The 25,780-nt window shown below is 42.9% G+C and overlaps 1 protein-coding gene across 12 annotated transcripts in view; it reads left to right on the forward strand.

Annotated features, from left to right (window-relative positions):
- TNIK (TRAF2 and NCK interacting kinase) overlaps nucleotides 1-25,780 on the forward strand; it is a 787,085-nt gene that overhangs the window by 346,314 nt on the left and 414,991 nt on the right. For all 12 annotated transcript variants that reach the window (XM_085635448.1, XM_085635452.1, XM_085635449.1 and 9 more), the window contains exon 3: nucleotides 3,256-3,312. In XM_085635448.1, coding sequence (XP_085491574.1) covers nucleotides 3,256-3,312 — 57 coding nt within the window. The remainder of the gene's footprint in view (nucleotides 1-3,255; nucleotides 3,313-25,780) is intronic.

The following is a 25,780-nucleotide window of genomic DNA, read 5'->3' on the forward strand; positions in this document are numbered from 1 at the left end:
ATTTTGACCCTGATGATTATGTTAGGGGCACCAATTGACCTAAACTCGATGAGCTGTGGCCAGACTTTCCATGCTCCATCAGAACAAATCCATTGTTGGGACAGGAATGTCACCTGCTTGGTAGACTGGCATGTAACCCTTCCCTCAGTGCCTGACTGCCTATGAAACTGGTATCCTGACTTTTATTTTGGTCCTAGCATGACACTCACCTGGCGTGCACTCGGAGGTCCAGAGCAGTCCCTGATAAGGTGAGGTCTAGGACCTGTCCTATGTCATGCTAGGCACACCAAGCATGCCCTCATATTGGGAAATAACCTAGTGTCCTTGTTCTAGGTATCACACATAGAGCAATGGGAACAGCATAGTATGTTTTTGAATTTATAGAGTGACCAGATCTTAAGCTCTGCGTCAGTGCGTGCGTGCTCTACTGACAGCTCTTATGTGAAAGGTCTTCTGTTGTGTGAAACCTAGAACCTTGTGCTGATATCTTGTGTGCGTGTGGTGTGTGTGTGTAGTTCATGTATGGAAGTAGAACTGTCTGCGTTGTGTGAATCTGAGTTGCTACATTTTAAAAAAGCACTTTCACACTACTATTAGTTCATTTACCAATCCATTTTGTATTGCTAAATAAAATAGTGCACTTTTGAAGGTGCATGCTGAAAGGTTTCCTGCTCCTACAAATGGAGGCGTCCTCCCCATCACCACATCTTTTCTTTTTTTTTGGTTTGGTAGCCATGCTGCTGTGCTATGCATGCTGGACAGCACGGATAAAAAACAATAGCTAAGCCAATAGATCTTATAAACAAGACCTATTGGCTTTGCCAATACCTGTTATTTTTCTCTACATAGGTTTATAAGCATCTTTCAGTCACTATCCATGTTGCTGTCCGCCAACCCCATGCTGCTTTCACTCCTGTCCCCACCCCCATTCCTTTGGAGTCCATTACATTCATACCCGTTGCTGTTACCTCACTTCCTTTGCTTCTTTTGCAATCGGTAACCAAAAAGGAAACAAATAAAGCATCTGCCTCATTTTATTGCCACAAGTGTGTGTGGTGCACCCGCCCACAAAATGGTGCAGGCAGCCATGTCAACGTCTTTTGTCTTTTTTAAATTTATTTTAGCCATGCAGGACAGCATCCTTGTTGCGATGCAGCATGGCTAAAAAAACATTGAGAAAGTCTAAAGTTTTCAAAGGCGAGACCTGTTGGCTTTGCCAGTCCCTGTTCTTTCTGTAATTGGCTAATTCATGTTTCCGCCTCTGGATTGCCACACTGTACTGCTCAAAGCTTCATGTTCACCTTCCTGTTTGTAGAGCAATATATTTTTGAACACTTAGTCATAAGCCTTATTGAATCATTGAGCGACAAAGTGCAATGCCTCTTGCGACAGTGCTTCCGCTGGGTACTCGTGAGACTAAGCTACCGCTGTGCCGTGAGCATCCCCTCCCACGGCAGTACTTAGCTGGATGGAAACATCAGTCAAAAGCCATGAAAAGGAAGCCATTATCTTTTTGAGTGCACTGGTTCAATGGAATATGCTTCTTTCACTCCACGGAGGACCTTAAGTGTACAACAGTATCAACAACATATTTCCTTCATGTTTTATCTGCTTGTGTGTTGTGCAGGCATGAGCGATGCAGTGGTTGAGCACATTGTAGACTGTATGATGTCTTCTCTTTCTGATGCATTTCTTAAAATAAACAAGTGTTGTCCACTATGGAGTAAAACAACAGCTGCACTTGAATATGTCCTACTATTGCCTCAAAATACTTTCCCTTCTTCAGGGCCTAGCAAGTACAAAATTTAAAGTTAGATTGTGAAAACTTTCACCAATGCCAGGCAATTTTTCAGTAAAGATTGGGAAATTTGTCCAGCTGCCTGGTAGTTTCGTCCCCTTCTTTAAATGAGCCTTGCAATGAGGATTTTGCGGAGAAAACAAAATTGCCCTGGTCGGTCCTAAAAAGGTTGTTTTGGCCTGGGACGTCTAAGCATACATGCCAACCCTCCCTATATAGATGGGAGACTACTGATTTGAAGGCTAGGCTTCCGCCTCCTGATTCGTCCATGCACAAACCTGATTCCTCAGCGGGTTTCAGATAGCAAGGGCTGGTCTTGTGTGACTCGGATCATCCTGTGGAAGAGGTGTGGTGCAGCGGCCGGGGCAACTGACGCCAGAACCCGGGGGCTCACGGTTCGATCCCCGGTGCCGGTGACAGATCAGCCCAGCACCATGTGACTCTGGGCAAGAGCTCGCTTGATCTTCCCGATGGCCCCCAGCGCCTTGACACCTTCGGGTAATTGTTCGCCCTTTACAAAATACTGGACTGCCAGTAACCTGCTCCTGCAAGCAAGTGCACAACAGTTTTGTCACTGTTTCTCTGCCTGCCGTAGCGATTTCTCTGTGCTCCTGACCGGTAGGGAAAAAACGTATATTTGAATTTCTGATATCCGATTCTGCAGCCGCACACTTGCAAGGCGCATACACGCCTACAGACCCAATGCCAGCCGCTATGGAAGTCAATGGGAGGAATACATTCTCCCGATTTATTTTTTCAAAAAAAAATATCCCACTTTCCTCTTCCAAAATGTTGGCATGTATGGTAGAAGTAAATGCAAAATTGGCCAATGGACATGTAAAATTGAACAGAATCAGTGCCCATTGGGCGCCAGGGCACTTCTGCAGTGGTTCGCACCAATTTTATAGTGACTTTGCACCGGTGCCAATGGAAAAAGGAACTTTTGTAGAAGCCAGAGGGTGCTTACCAATTGTGTGGCTCAACTACCACCAGTGATCCAGAAAAATGGTGACAACTCTTGGTAACACCTTTTTAGAGAACTGTGCAAGAACCACTATGAACCCGTGTTTAAGTTGTGCCGGTGGTTGCAGATGGCCGGCACCCTCACCCTTTTTTATTGACCATGACATAGTTCTCATAATTCAAATTGGTCCCAGAGACTCTGAGCAAATAAAAGTAAGACCAAAAAGAGAGGGACAGGGATATGTAAACACTAACAAGGGGAGAAAGCAGGGATGGAAAAGAACATGCAGGAATGAGATGGAGACAGGAAGTGAAGGGTGGTGGAAGAAAAAAGCATTGGTTCAATTCACACAAGGCAGCCCTGCCAGCCGGCTACTAAGAAATACTTTGAACCCGTGTTTATTTTATATGCTTTTTAAAATCAAGAACCAGCCTTAAAAGTCTGCACGAAATGCAATGCAAATGGTCACTGTAATTTCTTTTTCTCTTTGCAGGGTCGCCATGTTAAAACAGGACAGCTCGCCGCTATTAAGGTTATGGATGTCACAGGGGTAAAGTATTTTTTTTCCTTTCAACCTTAGCATGCCTTCATTAATAATGAAACACGCGGGGGAGCAGCTTATAAAAGAAATATATGTGAAAGACGCCTCCTTTGTCTCACGGCTGCAAAAAAATATTAATTTCACGAGAAGTGTTTAGTATGTTTAGACCCTATGCATTAATTCTGACCACAGTGCATGCAGAGGGAATCTATCGCGATTTTTAGATGCCCTGAGAATTTATTGAATTGTTTTTCTGCAGCTAAAAATGAAATGCAGTCAGAGATGTTCTTTAATGTGTAGAGATGGGAGTCTGCAATTAAAGGCCCGCTTGGATGAAACATGGATATATAAAATAATTTGGTACTTTCTCATGAAATATTACCTCAAATACTAGCCAGAATGTTCATGCTTCATATCTCATATGATGCTCTACTCTGGAGAACAGAGTGCATTGTGAACAGGGACTTGACTTGCTCTCCTGTTTGCAGCTATTGACAACAGATGCTGTCTGCATGCATTTAATACCAGGGTTCTCAATGAGTTGTTTGGAATCAACATCCTGCCTGTGAAATAACAAAATGTGAACATAAACGACAAACTAGACTCATTTAGCAATACAATCGGTCAGCACCTTTGCTAATTTGCTTAAAAAAGAACTCTCTTTGCATCACAATTTTCCAACAGAACAAGCTAGGCCATTGTAGAGTTCTAGCTCTAGTAACGGGGGTATTTAGTAGCTATCTTTGGTTTACTCGCACATCCGGTGGGTGGGTGCAATTGAAATATGAACAAGTTCAATGGTCTGGGCAATCCACATGTTAATGGTGACCTAACTAAGGGTCTCGCCATTATACCTCTGCATTAAAGGAGTCGATCAAATGGTCCAGCTTCACGTTGAACCCTATACTCAACAATACCCTTGTGAGCCGATATGTGCGGTGAGGCAGTCATTGCTCGGTGAAGTTAGGCGAGAGTAAGGGCTTAGACAGCAGCACATCAGCACTGTTGCATAATGAGGCCCTGTGTGTAGTTGGGAAAGATGCAGACTAGGGACTTGTATTGATGCTGGACCAATGCCCCGAGACCAGGCTCTCGGGCTCTTTATTACTTTTTCACGTTAAATGCGAGCCATACTATACTGGTCTACTTAACGGGGTGATACAACCTGCGACCCCTTACTTGTGAGGTCTGCATGGAACAGTACATGCAGCCTGGGGCAAAATAACATTCCTCCTTAACCCACACAAATTTAAAACAAAATAAAAACACAATGGAAAACATTGGACATAAATCACCACGAATGCAGAGTCATGATACATGTTTCAAAACATATGCTGCAGTTCAAATTCACTCCCTGGAGGGTGGTACCTAACGAAGAGTAAACATAATATCCTTATGTCATAATGAAGTCCTTGAGTCTTGTGGACACAGCCAGGCGAGCTCTCAAATTATATCTGGTCACTTCTTGACGACCATTTTCAAGACTTACCCCCTCCATCACATTTGTCGGCGCAGGAGAACCTCCCACCCAGACCACTCTCTGCATGAGCCCCTAGACATTGACTCCAGCCTCAGATGGTTGGGCACTCACCCTACAAGGGTCCACCTCAAAAGGCAATAAGAACTTACTCCCAGAATGCCAATTTCTTTTTTTTTTTTTTTTTTTTTTTTAACCAGCACCCTTTCAATAAATTGAAACTGCCTCCTCGGAGCATGTCTTTTCCTGGACATTTTGTCATTTTTCACCTGAACTCACAATAAGGTAGTTGGATGGTGCATCTACACTACTCACCAAATATATCATGAGAGGGTAGAGGGACAGACGCACACATGTATTTGGACGAGAACCCTCACTCACCCTAAGGTGATATGCTTCATTATTAGGTTCCCTCTTGCACACTGGGACCGCAAGGTGCGCAGTGTGGGCTACAACTCCCCCGCAGGAGAGGAGCGTAAGGTGTTTTATGTAATCCAATGCAGGTTAGAGCGAGGGGCAGAGTGCAAAAAATCAAAACTATCTCCTGGTTGATGAAGTCAATCCTTTATTAGTGTTCTCAGTGGATAGATTAAAAACAGCTAACTGATAATAGGGATAGGGATTTCTTTATTTGGAGAGGAAGCCACATTTTGAGACCCTGCCTTGTATACTAAGGAGAAATGATGCTCTTGCAGTTGAAGTATCCACTTTTCAATTCTGGGTGGTGGTGTTGAGGATGACCCTGAAAAACAACGATATTAAAGGTTTGTGATCGGTGTGAATCGTAAAAGGCTGGCCATAGAGATCTAGGTGGAAGTGGGGACATCCCCAATGGACAGCAATCGCTTCTTTTTTGATGTGTATCTCTATTCAGTTTCAGTTAGAGCTCTGCTTGCATAGGCTATGGAAGCCCATCCTCTGTCATCCTATTTCTGAGACACAACCGCTCCAAGGCCAGAAGGGCTGGCATCCACTGATAATCCGTAGTCATGGCAAGGATCAAAATATGCTAACGTAGTGTGTTCAGACAACGCTTGCTTCGGTGCTACTAACGCATCCTCTTGTGGTGTCCCCCACTCCCACACAGCACTGGTCTTGGTCAGTTCTCTCAGGGGAGTGGTCAGAGCAGTGAGGTTTTAAATAAATTGGCCACAGTAATTGACCATCCCCAGGAAACTGCGAACGCCGCTGATGGTTGTCAAGGAAGGGTGATTGATTCTCCTGTGCCTTCCCAGAGACTGGTATAACCCCATGTTCTGCGAAGCGGTAGCCAAAAAACACACTTCAGATTGGAGGAAGGTGCACTTCTCTTGATGAACACTGAGTCAATTTTCGTGCAGCTTCTGAAACATCACTCGTACCCGGTCGAGATGTTCAACTGAGGGGCATGCACCAGAATATTGTCGCTGACATTAATGAGCCCAACCATTCCGGCCAAAACTCCTCTTAATTGTGTCCTGAAACACTTCCGCGGCAATAGAAATGCAGAAACTCTGGCGTTTAGATCTTTTCAAACTGACGTAAGTGGAGAAAGTGTTAATTGCTCGTGACTCAGGATCCACCATCAACTGATGATATCCTGCCCGCAGACCTATCGTAGAGAACCATCTCGATCCACTCACTTACACTATGATGTCATCGATGGTGGGTGTCAAATTGCACTCTTTCTGTATCGCCATATTGGCTCGCCGCATGTCCACACAAATTATGACTTCCCCAGGCTGTCTGGGTTTACGAGCCACGACGATCGGTGACACCCATGGGGCTGGGCCATCTACCTTTTCCATTATGTCAACCAGCTTAAGCTTCTGTAGCTCCTTCTCCACTTTCGGGCACAGATGAAAGGCCACCCGGCGATGGTTTAACTGTGATTAGTTAGGAAAGACACTGACCAGGGACTCCTATTGATGCTGGACAAATGCCCCGAGAACAGGCTTTTTATTACTTTTTCACGTTGCGTGCGGGCCATACCATACTGGCCTATGTAACAGAGTGACACAACCTGCGACCCCTTACTTGTGTTGTCTTCGGCAGCCTCCAGCAACATAACAAGCACCAACCACTGGAAAAGGCTGAAAAGAGCTAAGGTATCCTGCCTCAGATCATCATAGATTGACAAGACTCTGCAAGAGCGAAAGAAATATCAAACAAAATTCAACAGCAGCACTTAACATACAGCTAAAAAAATCAAGGTTATGATCTGAGAAGATAAGTTTTTTCTAAGAGTTCATGAAAGCTCATGACAATAGAAAGGTGGATTTAATTCTTTAGAAGGATATGCTGAAGGGGCTAAGCTTATAACGAGGAGGGAAGCTGACGTGGAAGAGGTTAGGCGCTCCATAAAGTTATTTAAAGAATAATTTGGGGCAGAAGGTGTCCTAAGGAGCCTGAATAGCTTTTAAGACGCTCGTGTAAGTGTACACAGGTGTTTAGGCAAAGCTATAGGTGCCAGCTGGTGCAGATGGAGATGAAGAAAGTTTTGTGTGCATTACCATACACACCAAAGGTCTAGAGAGCAGATACTTGTGGGGATTCTATCCAACAAAGCCACAGCGTCCCATGCATAATACTGCAAAGAGCTGGTAATCGTTTTTAAAATTTTGCAGATGAGAACCCAGGGCCCAAACACCTCATTCCTAACCACTGTCTACAGCCAATTACCTGTTCACAGAGGTGTCTGCCCAGTGTGCCTGTTCATCCATTTGATGGATTGTAGTAACTGCCGCCAGCACAGATCTGGAATCCTCATAAGCTGCGGAAGCGCATGGTGGGTGCGCACAATACAGCAAGGCCCGAGTCCTTAGGTCCTCAAGGGTAGCCAACTTTAGCTGCATTGCAGAATTATGCTGGTCACCAAATAACCAGTCTCCAATTGGGCCCAACTGGGTCGCCCAGTAGTATAGCCTAAGGTCTGGTACTCCCAATGCACCATCATACATAGACTGAGTGCATTTACGAAAGGCAAGCTTCCCCGCCAAACAGGTACTTAGTTGCCATTTGCTGCAGCTCGCTGAAGAAAATAGGCAGAAGGATATAGGGCTAGCTTTGTAGCACAAATAAATATGTGGGTGAATAAACATCTTATAAAGCCCTGCTCTGCCCGTCATTGAGAGGGGCAGCTGAGACCAAGCCTCCAATTCCCTTCAAGAGTGGTGCAGCAAATATGAAATATTAAGGTCCCAGGCCTCACGCTGATCATGACAGGTGGTCATTTCCAAATATTGAAAATCAAATGTGTCCACCTGTAGGTAAGACCTAAGGATATTCTGCAGAGCTGGGCTCACGCAGGATATATATATGGATTTTTCCCAGTTCGCTGCTGCTCTGAGACTTCTTCATTCACCTAAAACCTCTGCATCGCTCTCAACAGTGAATCTTATAGCTCTCTGACTTGTTCTCTCCTGGGTGCATTACTAATGAGGCCAACAAGACCTTTCTGAATTTTTAGCTGTCCCGGCAACGTGGTATGCCCATTACAGCATTAGTGATCAGGGTCTGTGTTATGACATTTGAGGAAGGCCACGCAAAGCGTGTGTCCACTTCTATTGGTTGACCGTTTGCTATTGCTACCCTGCGGAACAGGGACTCGGTCACTGATTTTTTTTATTTGCTTTGAGGGACCTGTGCTGCTGCTGTGTAATGGAACTTCAGTTCCCAGAAGATCTAGTGGCACAATGTCCGATTCCCTGGCCTTGAAATTGGGGCCAGGTTAATGCATTGTAATGTAGAACCCTCAAGGTTTTCTCAAAGAAATTAAGTGTTGAAAAAAAAAAATATTGAAAATGAGTAGGAAAAAGTGGCCGATTCTGACATTTTCATCTAATTTTTTGCCACGACGGCTGATTTACAAAAGCAATATACCATCATGTCCGCTAGACACATCGGGTTGCAGGGATGTCTAGGGTTTGTAGGTTCTCCAAGAACCCTAGGCACCCAGAGATGATAACTGAGTTGCAACGTGCAATGGTTTTTCATTGTGTACATAGTGAGTATAGACCAATTCATGTGGTGAAATATTTAGAATGAAAAATGGATGTCAAGGAAACCTATGTATTTCTGAAATGAGCACAAGATATGGCATTTAGGATCAGTGGCTGTTTGTACAACTCTGAATTTGTGGGTACAATTACCAGCATATGATTTAGAGGGTATTTTTCAATATGTCTCATTTATTACACACTGGCTTGGATTTAGAAGGCTCAAATGCAGTGAAATCCAAATGGTAATAACACATGGTCTGCTATTTTATACTGCCACATATCTTCTGATAAAAATGGTACCTCACTTGTTTGGATAGGCATAGGGCCCGCGATAGGAAACTGTCAAAAACACTACATGGATGTATCACATTTTTCCACTGAAAACAGACCCTTTTTTTCAATGGGGGTAACTGTGGATTTTGGATCCTTGCTTGGCACTTGCTGTTTTTTTTTTTTGCCAGTATCCCTTGCAAACCCCAAGGTTTGACTGAAAAACACATTTTCCTCACATAACTATGATTAAATCTGCTAGGAATCACAAATTTCCATCCACCCAGCATTCCTCCTAGTCTCCCGATAAAAAATGGTACCTCAGTTTTGTGGGCAGGTCAAGTGCCTGCAACAGGAAACCTCCCAAAACACAACATGGATACATCACATTTTTCCACTCAAAACGTGCCACTTTTGTTACAGGGGGCTGATATTGCGGCACTGCAGCAAAACCGCCCCCAGTAACAAAACCGTCCACTCATGGGTTCAAAATCGGGCAGCACCCCTCCGGCCCACTGGGGAAATACCCGGTACCCGCTACGGCCAATCCGGCCCTGGTTCAGGAAGGCATGACTTGTGTGGCTCTCACTAGGTCATTTTACCCAAAATCCCTTGCAAACTTAAAACTTTGGTAAAAATCTCAATTTTTTTTCTCACATTTTTTTTTACGGAAAGTTATTGATTCTGCAATAAGTCACAGGTTTACTGCCACTCTGAGTTCCCACATGTCCTCGATAAGAACAGTACCCAAGAAACAACAAAAAATGCCCAAATGCGCTACTTTGATAGATAGGCAATAGAGGTAGCTGTGGTATTTGGGATTGTACTGTGGCGCCATCTATGCATACCTATGAACCACAGCCATTAAAATGAGGGGATTCCAGGGTGGTGTACTCTGCATGGATCCCATGTGTATTTCTTGCCCCACAATGCCCTGCAGACATCAAACATTGCCTGAAATAATGCATTTTCGTTTTTTGTCTGTGATTGAAACTTCAGGAATCCACAAAGTTCCCTGCACCCACCATAACCCCCCGATATAAGTGATGTGCCACTTGTGTGGCTGAGCCTAGTGCCAGAGACAGGAATGGATCAAACCAAGGGCAATGGGAGCCATTATGAGTGGACTCCCATTGACCTCGGTTTGATGCGTTCCTGTTATAGTTATATAACTAATTGTAATTGACGAGTTACCGTGATTTATATATTAAAAATCATATCTGTAATCCCTCATTTTAGTCTTTTTCAGAAATATTTATACAAACATATAAATAATACTGTAAATCGATGAAATATGAGCCCATTACCAGTTATCTTACATGTGTAAACTATGTATTAAAATTAATGGCAAAATGCAAGAAAATATGCACATCAATTCTTATAGTTATAAATGATCAAAACAGTTTAAAATGGTCTGCTGAAAGGATGATTAATACTAATTTAGGTATTTATTTAATTAGTAGTTTTGTCGCTGCCGGACGCCATATTGCCCGCTGCGATAGGAGTACTGTAGCTCCTGTGAACAGTATTTCCCACTGAAGTGCCGCCTGCATCTACTCTCGCTGTTTCAGCGTAGGATGCTTGGATCCTGTTGTATGATGTTCCTACCCATGCCTATCAGCCGCATGCTCTTATGTAGCACTCTCCTATCCTGGCAGCATGCCTTGCTTGCTGGATGGAGGAGCTGCCAGAGCCATGATTAGTTGTTAACCCACAGCAGTGCAGAGGATGCTGGAAGAAGGAGGAAACGCCGAGCTGGTCCGTAGACCTGTGGTTCTGTGGGAACAGCAGGGGAAGTAACAAGGCTGCCAGAGGATGGGAGGAGGTACCAGGCCTGCTTCCCGATAAGTCTGTTGTCTCTAACGGCTGCGGAGGCCATATTCTTTTTTTTTTTCTTTTTTTTATGTCTGTCACCTTCATTCAGCAGAAGCTTTTGCTGTTGCCTTCATTTCGTGGAAAACATTTCTGTGCGCCAATCTGCCTTTGACCCTACATCGCAGGGAGAAGAAGCTTTCTTCAATTGTCCAACTACAAGGAGTGGGAGCTGAGCCGCTGCACACTATGTTCAACTTTTATCCCGCCACCTCCCTTTTTGTTTCTTTTTGGGAATGTGATGACGTCTCACGTATGTGCATAGTCACCTGCATTTTTCTACATTCCCTTTAACTTAGCATTATATTGGTGCATATTTGTGACTCATTACGGACTCACTATTTTGTTGCTCCTGGTTGCTGCCATTTACTAGGGGTGTTTAAACTGTTGCACATCCACTTCTAGCAGGGTGTAATGGCTGGTGATAAATCCAGGACTAATAATCCCAGAAACCCAGGAACGCTAATTGAACATGAAACATCCATATCCCCATCTCCTGCTATCCTGACTCACCTCAGCATGCCCCTCTTGAGAAGCGTTTTGATGCAGTTATTAATGGAGTCGACCAACTGTGGGTGGGGGAATCCTCTCAGACAAGACAAGACAAAGAACTAGTAAGTGAGGAGAAGGTGGTACGAATCCTGGACCCTGGGAGAATGTATTTGAGATACATAATGTCTGTACAGGTACCATTAATGTGGCTGACAAAGCTACACCATCTTCTGATGATGCATCTGCGATCTCAGCAACACTTTCACTTCCTGTAGCTTAAAGACTTAAATTCCCTGGCGATATCTCCTTTGCTACCCAGTCAAGGGATCAGTGTCCCAGGTACTGCTGAAGCGGAAGTTGAAGCTGAGCTCTCCACACCCCTTCTCACTTAGCCACACAAAGGTTTCCAATCCACCCTACCATGGTATCCCAGAGCAGTACACGGTTGAGAGTACTACGGAGCCTCCCGACACAGTCACTCTGGGCAATAATGAATCTTTGCCCACAACAGCAGTCAGTGTACTGGCCTCAGAGAGCAAGCTATTACTCCAACCCTCTTATCTATAGTCCTCCAGAGGGGTGGGAAGCAGATGCCGGCAGTGGGCCTAGATCAACCAGATATTGCTAATCCTCACTTGTAGAGGTGTAATAGAAATACCCATTCCTTACTCGCAAGATGTAGCCTGCCTAATATTACGAGCTGTGGCCTTGAAGAGATAGGCAGCTGTAACTCAAGACTCAAAGGGCAATATATATTTTGTGTAAATTTGAAGCTCAGGAAACAGAAATTTGCATGTGCCACCAAATCAGGTTGACTTGAATTCAAATTTTTCTGGAAGCTATGGCACTTATGCATTAAAATCAGTGTTCCCTGCAGTAAGCGGTGCAACTGGGCAGTCGCCATCCGAGTCGGCTTGTGCACCTCCCAAGGAGAGTAGGGGAGTAGCTATTGACGCAGACAAGGTTACATAGTGTAGTACGCCTCCTAAAACTATATGCACCCCCTTTCCATCCAAGATGGAAGAATCCGAGGATAACTCAACTTATTGCTCAACCTCTACTAATACAAAATCTATGCTCAAGCCTATATTAAAGGAAATTTGGATAGTTAAAAGCAACCAGGTGGCGCAAGTTGACAAGTTTGAGAATCAAAGTATCCTCCATTGAGCAAAAGTTCAGGGAATTTTTGGACTCCTATAAAACAAACAAAACTAAGATACAGACTTTGGGGGGGGTTTGTCAACTCAGGTGGAAAAGAAAACCGAAGCTATGTTTGATCAAATCAAAATCCTTAAACAGAATAGTGAGGACCTTGAAAATCGCTCTCCAGATCCAATCTGCATATTGTAGGACTGCCAGAGGGTTCAGAAACGACAGCCGACATGGACCGTTCAGATGCAGCTATGATTAAATGGCTTGTCAAACTTATTTTAACTCATGGTTTGGGCCTCTCTTGAGACAGCTAGCAAAGTTCTATATATCTACTTTTGATTGCAAGTGCACATAGGGTTCCGACAGGGCCATATAAGGCAGGGAACAGGCCACGTGGTATCATCATGTATTTTCAGGACTTTAATGTCAAAGAAAGAATACTTTCAATTACCAAGGAACACAGGAGATTCTTTGTGGCAGAGGGTTACAATTTCTCTATTTTTCTTAATTTGGCTAAGGGGCATCTTTCCCAAATTTAAGGCTTTGTCTGTCCCAGTCTTTCATAGGGAGCTCGTCTCTGAAAATCAACTGGCAAGGATCCTTTGTTATATTTTCAGAACCAGAGTAAGCTAGGTGCCTTTTAGATGTTGAATGTAATGCACATTGATTACGCTGGCATTTATACATGACAATCAGGATCTTCACTAGGTTTGGGGGTGAGGGTCACTTTGATGATTTCTGAGGGATGGGAGATACTACTCCAGTATTGTCTGGATGTCATGCTTGACATCTCAAGAACAGGGTGGGTGTCCATCCCGAGACAGTGCTGAGCTTGAGGTCACTTGGGGACCTAGAGGAGCGTGGGGAGGTTGGGAGAGGGAAGAAGAGGGGAGGGAGGAGAAGGGGGGTGAAGGTGGTTGGGGAGATGGGGAGGGAAAAGGGGAGAGGGACGGGAGGAGAGTGCTGGGGGTCAAGGAGGGTGGAGGATAAAGGGGGAAAAAGGGAGTAAAGAGTGTACAGATGCTTCACATTTGAGAAATTAGACAGGAGTAACAGAAGGTTTAAAAGGGGAGAAGGTTAACATTATATCATGAAACGTAAATAGGTTAAAAGGGAGAAAGAAGGCTGAGATTTTCAGAAGCTTGTCATATGAAACCGGATATTGTAGTTTTTCAAGAAACGCATCTCACCAAAAAATAGTCTGATAGTCGTTGTATATCAAAATGTTGCCAAAGTTATATTGCTCCTAGAATATACGATCTCGTAAGTGCCATGTACTTCTCAGGCCAACAGGGAGTCTACTATTATGTTTAATAAATCTCTGAGGGCCCTTCGACCTAAAATCATGTGGGAAGGTGGGCTAGAGTCAAAATACTTGGTAAACAAAGCAAAAGCCATTTTGTTCTGGTATATATATATATATATATATATATATATATATATATATATATATTACCTTCTGGCGGTCGCCAGTAGGTAGTTATAGTTAGGACCCTGTTTCCATAGGAAATCCGCAACATTCTATTTGGAATAACTTTGGCGCCGGTCGACGAATCTTCGCGAAATTTTCGAAATAGGTGGGGCGCTACGCTCCGCTCCTACCCTGAAAGTCTCGGGGGGATTCGTCAAGCAGGGGCCGAGAAAAAAGGGGGGTACCAAAACGCGTTTTCCCCATGCATTTTTCCATAGGACCTTTAGACACAGCTACAGCCCGAACGGCTGAACAGAATTACTTGAAATTTGGCAGAGAGGTAGCCATAAGGTCAAGGAAGTGCCTTTTGCAGGTCTGGTGTAAATCTGTTCAGTATTTCCTGAGAAAATAGCATTTAAAAGCATATATATATGTGGGCGGAGCCTAACCACACATCTCATCCTGAGATCTGATTGGCTGTCAGCACTTCATCCAAGAAGTGTTGGCAGCCATCTTGGGACCAATATACATGATAGCACCTCATTAAAAAGCATTGCAGTTAATAGAAGGTTTTAAGACTTTAGTTACATTATAAATCATTTGTTGATGGTACCATACTCATTTTAGGAATTGTGGTATGTTCTAAGGTGATTTCACCATGTGAAAAAGCCTTCTGCTGGGATATCATGATTGAGAGAAAAATATGTTCTCATGCTTTTACCACAGAGGTTTGGATGGTGATCTATAGGCTAAACTGAGAGCTTATTTTCTGTAAATTCACATTATCTTTCTCAGTCATGTGAGAATGAAGTCTGACATTCTCAGTAAAACATGTACATCCAACAAGGGCAGAGACTGTCAGTTGATTCCTTTGTGTTCTACTGCAGCTTCCCAGAGTGTTCCAAAGAACTACTAGAGCGCTAACAGTCCTACTTATGATAAACGTATGGCACACCTGAAGCCATCTTGCTTGGATTAAAGTGGTAACTCTTAAAACATTTAATTTAAAAAGGAACAAAATGAGGGGGTTCATTTTTCCATAAAAAGTATGATTAGTGCTGCAGAAAGAAAAATTAGGGCACATTTTGAGTGACTTCTCAAATCCTCTTCTATTTCATTAAAAAATTCTGACATGCAGACTGAAACATGCACTTTCAATACCAGCAGCAGTTTTCCCTGGTGAGCAGTAGCTTTACTACAGTGATCTAATGAGCAAAAAGAGTGCTAACATTCTGAATTTATGGCAAATGTGTGACACATCTGAATGCCTTCTTGATGGAATCAAAGTAAAAAACTGAAAGTATTTCCTACTGAGGAGACTGCAGTAAATGAGGAAATTAGGAAACTTCATAACAAATAAGTCTCCCAAGATGGCCACCAGAGACAAAAGAGCCCAAATGTAGCCCAAATATCACCCAGATGTAGCCCAAGTATAGCCCAATGACAGAATGTCCCAGAATGTTCTTAAAAACAACTAGAGCGCTTACTGTCTTCATTATGACAAAAGTATGGCACACCTGAAGCCATCTTGATTGGAATAAACTGGTAACACTTAAAACATTTAATTTAAAAAGGAACACAATGAGGAGGTTCATTTTGCCATAGAAATTATGATTAATGCTGAAGAAAGAAAATGAGGGCACATTTTGAGTGACTTCTCAAATCCTCCTCTATTTCATTAAAAAATTCTGACATGCAGACTGAAACATGCACTTTTAATACCAGGAGCAGACTTCCATGGTGCAGTAGTTTTACTACAGTGATCTAATGAGCAACTAGAGTGCTAACATTCAGAATTTATGGCAAATGTGTGACATATCTGAATACCTTCATGATGGAATCAAAGTAAAAAACTGAAAGCATTTCCTACTGAGGAGACTGCAGTAAATGAGGAAATTAGAAAACTTCATAACAAATAAATCTCCCAAGATGGCCACCGGAGACAAAAGAGCCCAAATGTAGCCCAAAATCACCCAGATGTAGCCCAAATATAGCCCAATGACAGAAGTGTGCAAAACACTTATTATTTTGTGTTTTTGCAGTGTTATATAGTGCAGACTTGTCAGGTATTGGAGTGCTTTACATGAGCATTGGTTACATCACACAAGAACAAATTCATTTTGGTTGTAGACATGGGGAGACTAAGTGATTAGACCAGAATCACAGAATGTCGAGCTGAAGCAGAAACTTCAACCTGGTTTCCCAGTTGCAAAGTCTGCAGTTCTGGAAGTAACACCACATCCTCTCCCCTAAGTGCAACATTTAATCAAGTGGTCAACTGGATAAAAAAACATAAAGATAACAAATAATTTAAAAGTGCTTTGTCGCTATTTGAAAACTCAGAAAATGTCCTTATTTTAGTCTTTTAGAGCACTAACCATAATTTTGATGCCAATAAGACCCTCTCATATATGTAATTTCTAAAGGAAATGCTCTAGGTATTACAGTTTTGATTACATCAAGATGATGTCAGGCGTTCCACACTTTTGTAATAAATATAGAATGTTAGCAATCTAGTTGTTCATTAGGATACTGTTGAGAGGCAGAGGCCAGGGGCACGGACTCTGAAAATTGAAGGCAGGTAGGAGGGTGCAAAGGCAACAATTTAACCACACTGAGCAGGCAGGAAGGGCCGTGGAAGCACAACAGACTATGGAGGGCAGTGGAAAGGGGGGCAGGGGCAACAAACCAACAATACAGGACTTGCAAGAGAGGCTGTTGGAGGGAAGATCTATTACGGGTCAAGGAAGCTAGGGGCGGTCCCCAGATCCCCGGGAGCCACCACAGAACTGAGCAGGAGAGTGAGTCAGGGACAAAAGGGGCACCTTAATTTGAGCCGGGGTGCCTAGGAACGCTTGCTCCAAAAATGAAGAAAACAGACATATGAGACATGGAATTGGAGGCAGAATACAATGGCAGTTTAATGAGAAGATGCAACTTCAAAGAAACCGCAGAATAGAGACATAAAGTACAAAATACAGAATCCAGATAATCATACAGCTGTCATAATATTCTCTGTATCTCAATTAATGTACTGACAGAGAGAGAGAGAAAACACATCTATAAATGCATCATGAGAAACAAGTTACACCAAGGAAAATGTTACCTAGGAACACTCACGTTTACTCTTAGAGCAAGCATTCCTGCAATTACAATACAAAATCTTTTAAATGCAAAAGTAAAGAGAACAATGGTTAAACATAACATGACATTTCATATAGGTAAAATAGAATAAGATACTTCAAGCAAAGCAGAGCAAGACATTTTAAGCAAAGGAAGACAAGAGCTCCCAGCTCTTGGGGAAAACCTGCACTGCCTGTTAACCTACATACAGACGGCGAGGTAGTCCGTCGATATCTGTGGGTGCTCCCTTTTTATATCATTTTGTGGGCTCCTTTGCACGCTACATCTACCTACGTATGCTACCCAAAAGCTTCGTCTGCAGATTTTACCAGACATTTCGTCATTTACCCACTTAATGCTGACAATGGACTGGGTGAAAAGGTCAGTCTCTCAGGCCAATCGCTTATCGTAAGTTCCATAGAGCAAGCAGAAAATAATGGGTATTGTACGGGAATTCAATATATTCATGTATAAAATCTCCTCAGTTCTCCTAACTTGACGCTCTGCGGTTGCCACTTCCTTAAAAGCGGGAAACCTGCCCAGGAAGCAAGTACCAGTCCAGGATGCAGCCTACTGTATGTCGACAGCTTCAGGGGGATGTTGAACTTTGATACCGAGCACGGAGCACTCGGGTAGGGTGGGGGCTACTAGTTTGGATCAGAAGGCCTCGCAGACCTGCCTTCAGACTGCTATACACTAAAATTGCAGAGCTATGGTCAATTTAACAAAGAGGCCTACATATTGAACAGAAGGGCCTACACAGGGGTTTTATGCTGGCTGAGTGGTAAGGATGTCTCAGGATAATTATATAGCAACACAGGACCCGCTGGTCAATTTAATACGGCCTACAAATGCAGCTGGCAGGGCAAGGACAAGGGTCTCATACTTCAGGTGTGGACAGAACGGGTCAGGGGCCCCCTGTGATACAAAATCTACCCTCCTTCAAGGCTGTGGCAATGTAATAGACCATTGTGGGCAGAAGGAAGAGGCAATGGTAGTACAACCATACATGCCAACAGACCCGATTCAGCTAGGAAACGTCCAATGTTTTTAAGCTCAAATGGGCTTTATTTGATCTGTCTCCTGTCTACAATATCCTCTTTTTCAATGTAACTCAAAGGGGAAAATCAATACCCCAGTTTTTTTTCAAAATCTCCCTCTTACCAAGTTCAAAATGTTCGCAAGTATGGTACATTGGATCATGGAAGGAAATGGGATAGGGACATGGACTTGGATAACAGAGGACAGGAGGCACATGGAGAGGTGCACCAAACTGACCCTGCAGGGCAGGCATCAGGGTTTGCAGCAGCACAATACACCACACAGGGCATGCAGGACGGGAGTGCAGCACAACAATCCATAGAAAGCAAGAGGGAGGGGACAGGACCATGCACATGGACAACAGAGAACAGAGGGGCAAGAGGCAATGGTAGCTAGCTGACCATAATGTACAGACAGGAGAGAAAGCTGCAGCATAACAGACCATAAAGGGCAGGAGGGACGGATCAGGGGCATTACAATGGAACAGACAAGCCAGGAGGGAGGGAGTAGGGCTGGGGGCAAGGGGGCAGGGCAGGAGCAGCAAGATAGCCATGGAGGTCAGGCAGGATGGGCACTAGAAGCAAGACACACCATGAAGAGCAACAGTGAGACTGTGATGGCATACACACAGACCATGGAGGGAAGGTGGGAGGAGGTCAGGGGCAGCTAACTGACCACACAGGGAAGGTGGGAGGGGCCATGGCAGCACAGAAGACCATGCATGGCAAGTGGGAGGGTTAGTGGCAGCACAATGGCTATGATGGGCAAGAAGGAGGGTGGAGGGGCATGCACAAAGGACGATGGAGGATAGAAGGGAGGGTCAGGACCTGTGCACAGACAAAGTTCAGGGGAAGGGACCTCACAACAGACCACACGGGGCAGGCAGGAGGAGCAGTTGCAGCACAACAGACCAGGGAGGGCAGAAGGGTGTGGCAGTACAATGGACCATGTAGGACAGGAGGAAGAGGATAGGGGCATGGCATGTGGACAGGCAGGGTGGAGGTGGCAGGGACAGGTTACAGTCATCTGACAATGCTAGGCAGGTGGGAGGGGAGTGGCAGCTCAACAGAACACTCAGAGTAGATAGGAGTGGCAGGTCCATGGGACATGGTGGGCAAAAAGGATGGAGCAGGGGCATGCACAAAGACATCGGAGGGCAGGGGGAAGGAGAATAGGGGCAGCAAGCTAAGCACAGAGTTTAAGCAGGAGGTCAATGATGGGGCATAGAATTGGGCAATGGAGGGCAGGAGGAGTGGACTGGTACATCATACTAAATTGAGGGCAGTGGCAGCACATCAGTGGATTAGGCACGGTAGGGCATCAGACATGTCAGAGCTTCACTAGTGGTGTAAATACATTCCACGTGGATTCATTGCATGCATAGTCGCCTTTTAATGAATATCACGCAAATCGTCATGGTGATAGGTACGTACGGTTTGTCCAGCATGTCCTAGGTGTGTCTATAAATATATATTTTTTTAAAATAATAAAAAACAGTGGCCGGCCCTGGGGATTGGGGTCAAAAAAATATAATTAGGAGACTGGCCCTGGGGGATGGGGTCATCAGGGCCAATACATTAGAATAAGAAGGGGAACCAAACAGCCCCCCTTCTTAAAAAACTAAAATAAAGAAAAGACTGGCATCGTGCCGGAGGCCATGCCCCCTCCGTGCAGCACTCTGCAAACGCGCCCCCAACAGGCATCTCCAGTATGCGCCAGGGAGCTGCGCTGCAGCCAGGTGTTCTGAGGCCAAGCCCCTTTTTACACCTCTCTGCAACGCAGCTCTGTGGCGCTTACTGGAGGTACCTAGTGGTCTAGTTTGACCCTAGGGACCCTTAGGATTCAGGGGGACTTAATCTCTCAACTTAGAACAGCCACAGGGCGCGTTTACACAGTGGTGAAGGGAGGGGACGGGGCCTGAGGTGACGTGTGCAAACACGCACTATGGCACGTTTTAAATTGGGGATATAATTTCCCTTCAATACTGAGGGCCCCTGGGGGCTAACTAGCCCACCAAGTGCTTCCAGTAAGCGCCACTGAGCTGCATTGCAGAGAGGTGGTCCAGGCCGTGCCACTTTTTACACCTCTCTGCAACGCAGCTCTGTGGCACTTACTGGAGGTACCTAGTGGGCTAGTTGGACCCTAGGGACCCTCAGGATTCAAATGAACTTAATCTCCCAACTAAAAATGGACACAGGGCGTGTTTACACAGTGGTGAAGGGAGGGGACGGGGCCTGAGTTAACGTGTGCAAAAACGCCCTGTGGCCTGTTTTAAGAGGTAGTTTTAATCCCCATGCCCTATTATACACTAGAGGCTTACAGAGGAGGTCATGCTAATCACAGGGGGACCCCAACGCATAATGTTCCCTAGTGTATGTAGGTGTTTTCACTGTATTCTAAGTGTCTTTTAACATAGCACTGGCTCTAGGACTGGTTAGTCAGACTCAGTTACCACCAGTATCCGTCTGAAAAAGTTGAGGGTACAGGATGATTTTGCAACAAGGCTTCTTTCTGCTCTTCTTTTTGTTCTTTCTGCACGTTATCCTTCTTCCTGCACTTATCTTCGTATTTGAGGACTTCTGTTGCTTCTTTCTGCACTTCTTTTGTTTCTTTCTGTGCATTTTTTCTTCTTTCTTCACATGTCCTATCTCTGTAGGCATAGTTAGAAATTAGCATTTAAAAAACCTTTGAAATTCACAGAAAAAACCATAGGTTTCAGGCACGTTATAGTTAGGAATTAGCATTTAAAAAACCTCAGAAATTCACTGAAAAAACCATAGGTTTCAGGGGTGTTATAGTTAGCTGGACTTTTCACTTGTACAAAACCATTGAAATTCCCCCGTTATAGTTAGTTCAGCTAACTATAACTCGCGCGCCCGCAATGCACTGCTGATGACGTCACATATTACATCACTCATGACATGGTCAGTGACATCACTCATGACATCACTGATGACATCTCAAATGACATCACTGATGACATCACTGATGACATCATCCTTGTGATAGAGTGGCAGACCTCCTCTCACCCTAATATAACCTTTGATACACACATTCAAAAATAGAGACTAAAATTTTCAAAACAATGGACATACCAATACCAGTTACAACAACCTCTTCAGTAATTCTAAGATCCACATACACATCCACTCATTCACCAACAGTCCTATACAGTCACTCATACATGTATTCACTCATCATATGTACTCATACACCTATACATCCTGTTACACAATGCCACTCATCCATAGAGTTACTCACACACATAGTCACTCATGCTAATAAAGAATCAAACATACATTTACTTGCATATACAGTTATACACACACCACCATACTTACTTCTACGGAAACTTACACATACTTAGTCTTTTAAACAATCACTTATAGAAACACATACTTATTCATACAGGAACTCTTTCAATCTCTCACTCTCACATATACTCACATATATACACCAATAGTCACATATACTAGTTTAAAACATATGTAGTTACTCATAAAGACACTATTGAGACAGTCATTCACTCACTAACACACCCATACACACACTCATCCACCCATACAGTCCTGCACACATGCTGTGTTCAACACATACAAACAGTGAGTCACTCATTCATGCACCTATGCACTATGTAATACCCCCCACCGAACCATGCAGACACTCAGACTGATACTCAAAAAAACAACTAATAACCTATATAGACACCCATGTAGCTACTCACCAACCCATGCAGCCACTTGTACACAAAGTGAGAGACTGATACAGATATTTACATATTTAAACATTACTCACTAAGCCATGTATTCACTATGATACACTTAATCAGTCAGTTACACAATCAATTTTTCAAAAACAAATCATCCATTTAGACACTTATATACCCATTTATTCTTCCATCGACCTTGAGATATACATATTTAAAACATATTTAATTTTCAGAAAAACACACATTCACTGGATGATGTCATCAGTGATGTCATCAGTGATGTCATTTGAGATGTCATCAGTGAAGTCATGAGTGATGTCACTGACCATGTCATGAGTGATGTAATATGTGACGTCATCAGCAGTGCATTGCGGGCGCGCGAGTTATAGTTAGCTGAACTAACTATAACGGGGGAATTTCAATGGTTTTGTACAAGTGAAAAGTCCAGCTAACTATAACACCCCTGAAACCTATGGTTTTTTCAGTGAATATATATATATATATGCACCGAACAATCCAGATCCACACTTTTTCACTAACATGATGATTGAACTGAGTGATGTTAGTTTACCCATCACCCATCATTATAATGGGCAATTTTAACTGTGTTCTGAACCCAGCGCTTGACACGACCAATAACTCGCACACAGCTCGGCTGGTTATGACCCAAACTAGCATTTTAGATATGATGGCTAATATGAGTCTGCTTAATATATGGAGAGAGCAAAACTCCGACCTTCGGAATGATACTTTTTTTCTAGGCCTCATAGGCAATATTCTTGTATTGATTTTTGTTAGACCAGTGCTTCAATCTCCTTGAACTGCAAGGTTGAAATTCTGCTTCTGCTCCATTCAGATCATTCTGCCAGTGAATTAAAGTAGACAGGGAATTGCCGTACTAATACTAACCCATTTCGATCTTTCTTCCCCAAGTATATGTTAGACCATTATGATTACATCAAGCACTTGTGCTTATTTACGCAGGAATTCCTTTCGATTAATCAAGGCTCAGCCCATCCCTCTGTGAATACTTTGAAAGCTTATATGAGGGTAATTTCTCAATAATTCATTACTCCAATCTCTAGAGCAGATAGCAAAGATGAGAGAGCTCTTAGGGGCCAATTGAACAACTTAATTCAACTACACATGGTACAGGTCTCCGCCCGGTCAGCAGCTGCTGAAGTGACACACTTACAAATTATGGGCTTGCAAGGCCACATTTTTGCCATAATAATGGCTTGCATAAACAAAAAGCCGTTCACGCACAAGATCTGAATGGAAAATAAATTAGGGAAACTGCTGGCCTGTTTGTGCCAGGCTGACAGGCCAAAAACTGCAATTTAAAGAAATGTAATACTCGAAAGGCAAGGTCTGCGCTCTTCAATCCGAGATCCCCTTTACTGTTATGGCCTATTATTCTAAGCTGTACCAGGAGGATCTGGATTGTAGCACTGCCAATATCAAAGACTACCTGTCCCCTATAGATTTACCTAAACTCGCTACAAGCAATAAGGATGCAGGAAATCTGCTTTTCCGCCCAAATATGGGGAGTGGTGGAAAGAGGTAATGGAAGTATAAGAATTGGAATGCCAAATAGTGAAGTGTAGAGGATCTATGGTGAAATAACATTGTTATCTGGGGGCATTTGAAAGATTATCTTGCATCAGTGTTGAGATTGTCATCTTCTCTGTTTAAGCTGATCGTTTGTGGTGTAATGATTTCTTTGAACATTGTCAATTGATGTAATTGATTGAAATATGGTGTATATAATGAATTTATGTTCTGCTGGTCTATTTAATATTTTATTCTCAACTATATTTATAAGATCAATATTTGACATTCTGTAATTTGTTACTTTTTGTACTCTCAATAAAAAGTTAGTATTTTTATTTAGTGCAGAAAGACCTAGGGTGCCAGACCATTTTCCATAGGAGAAATTTCATAAATCACTGTTGAGAGTCAATACATTGATATAAGCAGAACATTAAAAATTAGTTGCTTTATAAATGAACGTTCTGTGTATGGTAAGTTCTTTCCCAAAATAAAATAACATTTACATACAAAACACACAGTAAGAATCCTTAAAATATCCGCAAATAGAATCTACATTTTGTCTGGAAAAGGAGGCAGACTGGAGTAAAATGATTCCAGAATCTTTTTACAGTTGTCATGTAGAGATGTCACTGGAATAGTAGGTTTCTCAATTCCCATTTAGATGTTAAATTTGATGCAATTCTCCTGGTCACAGGGAGAATGGAATTCCAGATACTGGAAGCACTTCCTGAGAAGGATTGGGTCAGTGTTTTTGTCTTCTTTATAGCTGGAATTTTGAGATGATGCATTTTACAGTTCCTTGATTGGTGCTGCTGTTCTCAAGTCGGATAATTCAAGCTGTACTCTCTAGTGCCTTAAGAGTAATTTATGAAGTTGCTTGTTTCAAAAGGAGGCTGTTTCACATACATCAGAATGCTCTTGAGCAGTGTGGTTGCTGCATGTAAAGACACTTTGTGTGAAGAGAAGTGGATTTGGGGGAATTCTGCTAGTAAAGAGTTACTGTAAACCAGCCATAACAGAACTAAAGACTAAACTGCTTGATTTGATATAGTTCTGCATACTTCACATCTGCCATTTCTAAGAGGTACAAATAACGGGTGTTACTATTACCCATTTTAATGACATACAATGTATTGACCTCAGACCTTCCAGGATTCAAACTCATGACCTGTAAATCATTGCACAAGGAGTTGTGTGTGTAACTCATTCTGATGGTGATATCGGTTCCTTAAAGTTACCAAGGCTCTCAGTTTTTGTTAACAAGCAGAGGAAGCTGTCTAAGAAATAAAAAGGTCTTGGGTATACATAATTCAATTCAGTACTGGATGTAAATATTATTATAAGATAGTTGTCAAAATATTGATCTCCCAATATAAAGCATTTGTTTTTTATGTATAGCGAAAATGCATCACCCACCTCAGTATTTATTACTTATGGTTTTCAGGTGTGAACAAAAATTGATTCTGGCAAAACCTTAATAATTTCTTGCTCATGAATTTCGTTAAAAGCATACAAACATAACCAAAAGAATTATTAGGACATCTTAAGAGATGCCTGGGTATTTTTCATTAGATTTGTTTTTAAATTTATTAACCAGATTAACCACTTCGTTGCTAGGCCTTTTCCCCTCCTGTGCTAAGCCTTTTTTGGGGTAGTGCGCAATTAGGCCCCTGTAACTTTTTGACCACATTAGGTATCCACGCCAAATTTGCATCCTTTTCTTCCAACATCATTGGGGTTTCTAAAGGTACCCAGGGTTTGTGGATTCTCCTAGAGGGTTCCCAGAAATTAGTCAAAATACAGCAACATTTTGTTTTTTTTGTGAAAAATGGGAAAAACTGGCTGCAAATGAAAGCATCTGGGTTTTTCTCTGCAAATGATATCAAAAAAGGGTTTGTGGGGTTGAAATCACAATTTCTCCAGCTTTTAGGGAATGACAGATTTTTGTCAGAAATCCAACATTTGTTACACAGTTTTGACATTTTTCTGGGACATACCCTATTTTTGCTATTTTTTGTGCTTTCAACCTCCTTCCAGTTATTGGTAGAAATGGGTACAAAAGCAATAATGGATCCTGGAAAGCTATACATTTCTGAAATGTAGACAAAATTCTGAATTCAGCAAGGGGTCATTTGTGTAGATCCATCAAGGTTTCTTTATAGAAACTAACAGTTACATATAGGAAAAATTAAAAATTAGTTAAAAAAAGCAGCCTTTTGAGTCAACGTTTTCACCTGTAACTTCTTCTAATTATGACATCTCTTTGAAAGCAATGTACCGTTACATCCGCTGGACCTTCCTGGTTGTGGGGATATTTAGGACTTGTAGGTTCACCAAGAGCCCAACGAACCCAGAGTAAAAAACTGAGCAGCATTTTGTTATGGGTTTTTTTTTTT

Source organism: Triturus cristatus, chromosome 11, assembly GCF_964204655.1.
Source record: "Triturus cristatus chromosome 11, aTriCri1.1, whole genome shotgun sequence".
Taxonomy (NCBI): domain Eukaryota; kingdom Metazoa; phylum Chordata; class Amphibia; order Caudata; family Salamandridae; genus Triturus; species Triturus cristatus.